The sequence below is a fragment of the Fonticula alba genome, assembly GCF_000388065.1.
Source record: "Fonticula alba strain ATCC 38817 unplaced genomic scaffold supercont2.7, whole genome shotgun sequence".
Taxonomy (NCBI): Eukaryota; order Rotosphaerida; family Fonticulaceae; genus Fonticula; species Fonticula alba.
In genome coordinates this window covers 1,172,706-1,174,385 of record NW_009242977.1, presented here as the reverse complement: position 1 = coordinate 1,174,385, position 1,680 = coordinate 1,172,706, and the positions used below count along the sequence as shown (strand labels likewise).

General features: G+C 68.5%; 1 protein-coding gene across 1 annotated transcript; it reads right to left on the bottom strand.

Moving 5' to 3' along the window:
- Positions 1-987: 987 nt before the first annotated feature.
- H696_04461 (hypothetical protein) lies at positions 988-1,621 on the bottom strand. Its single transcript, XM_009498337.1, has one exon. The coding sequence runs from the start codon at positions 1,472-1,474 to the stop codon at positions 1,007-1,009; it is 468 nt and encodes a 155-aa protein (XP_009496612.1). The 5' UTR covers positions 1,475-1,621; the 3' UTR covers positions 988-1,006.
- Positions 1,622-1,680: the final 59 nt, after the last annotated feature.

The following is a 1,680-nucleotide window of genomic DNA, read 5'->3' as shown; positions in this document are numbered from 1 at the left end:
CGGAGAGCAGGGGCGGCGAGCGCGAGAGGGGGGCAGGAGAGCGAGGGCCGGCAAGGGGAGGGGAGGTGGAGGGAGTCCTTGGAGCTCACATTCGACTGTACCCCAGTGCCGGGAGCCCCAGAAAAGTGCAGCTTCCCGGCTCCCCGCCGGCACCCGCCCCCCCCCCCCCCCCCCCCCCCCGGCGGAGGGGGACGCCGACAACCCTTCCACACAAGCTAGAATGTGCCGGCGGCGTATGCGCGACGTCCCATTCCTGGACAATCAAGGAAGGGATGCACCTGAAGGGGACGCCCGCGGCCGGGGAGGGGCCGGGGGGAAACGCGCGGCTGGCAACCGCTCCAGCGCCCGGCGTCGCGCACCACCGTCGAGGCCCGGCCACCGCGACCGACGCGCGAGGGTTCCCGGCCCATTTGTATCCTGAATCGCGTCCCGCGCCGACCGTTGGCACATCAGAGGGGGCGCCCGGGCAATGGGCCAACGTACGCGCCAAGGGCTTGTATGTGTGTGTGTCTCTCTCTCTCTCTCTCTCTCTCTCTCTCTCTCTCTCTCTCTCTCTCTCTCTCTCGCTCTCGCTCTCTCTCTCGGGCTTTGTGTCTGGAAAGCGCAGAGTCCGCCGCTCCCCAGGTCCTGGAGGGCCTTCTTGCCAGCGGCCACAGCCGACCAGCCGACCGAGGAGATCTCGCCGCCGCCGGCGAGCCGAAAGGACTGCGCGCGGCAGATGTCCCGGCATTCGTCGGGCCGCAGGCGCTCGACCCCGTGTGCCGGCCACCCCGGACCAAGTCCGGAGAGGGGGCCGAGCAGAGATGCGAACGGCCTGATCCTCGGGGAGAGATCCGGACACACATTCGCCCGCGCGCGCGTCACCCAAACGCGCGCGTATACGCACCCACCCACCCACCCACCAACATAAAAATAGATATGCACACCATTCGCAGGAGTGAGGGCGCGAAGAGGCGCACACGCATGCGGGGGGAAGACAACAGCAGATGGAAGGAAGCAAGGAGGTTTAGTGTCTCCCGCTCGAGGAGCGGTACGAGCCGGGGGCCGAGTAAAAGGCGTCGGGCCCGGTGTCGGGATACGCGGCCTCGGGCAGGTCGGTCGGCCGATCGGCATAGTAATCCAAGTCCGCCGAGTCGGAGTAGTATGCCCCATCCGAGTCCGACAGGTAGGGACTATCGGCCGGGAGGCCCAGCGGCACTTCCGGCAGCGGGGGAACCTGGCTGCGGGGTGGCGGAGGGCTACGAGGTGGCGGCGGCGCCCGGATGGTGGGCTCGGGGGACTTGGTGCGCCGAGTCGGGGCAGTGCCCGGCATGGATGAGGAAAAGCGTGCACCATCCAAAGGAGCAGGCCGTGCCGGCGAGCCGGCCGGACATGTCCAAATGGCACGGCTGGCAGCTGCCCCCGCGGCCAGGGGAGCCAGGCGCACGATGGGGACCTGCAGCGGTCGTAGAATACCCAGACCGATGGCAAGCATGGGGGAGAAAACACAGGAAGACCAACAGGCGGAGGGGAGGGGAGGGGAGGGCAGGGGAGGGGACAATGACGCTGCTCAGCAGCGGACAGTGCCGGAGCCACGCCCGGGTGGCTCTTGGCAGTGGCTCGGCTATCAGGCCGCCGTCTCCTCCGGGGCAGGCCGAAAGGACTTGTGCCGGAAGGAGGAAGATCCCTTTTGCCCCCCCC

What these genes read in the sequence shown, in the direction of transcription:
- H696_04461 (XM_009498337.1), bottom strand. Translation starts at nt 1,474, where the DNA reads ATGCTTGCCATCGGTCTGGGTATTCTACGACCGCTGCAGGTCCCCATC.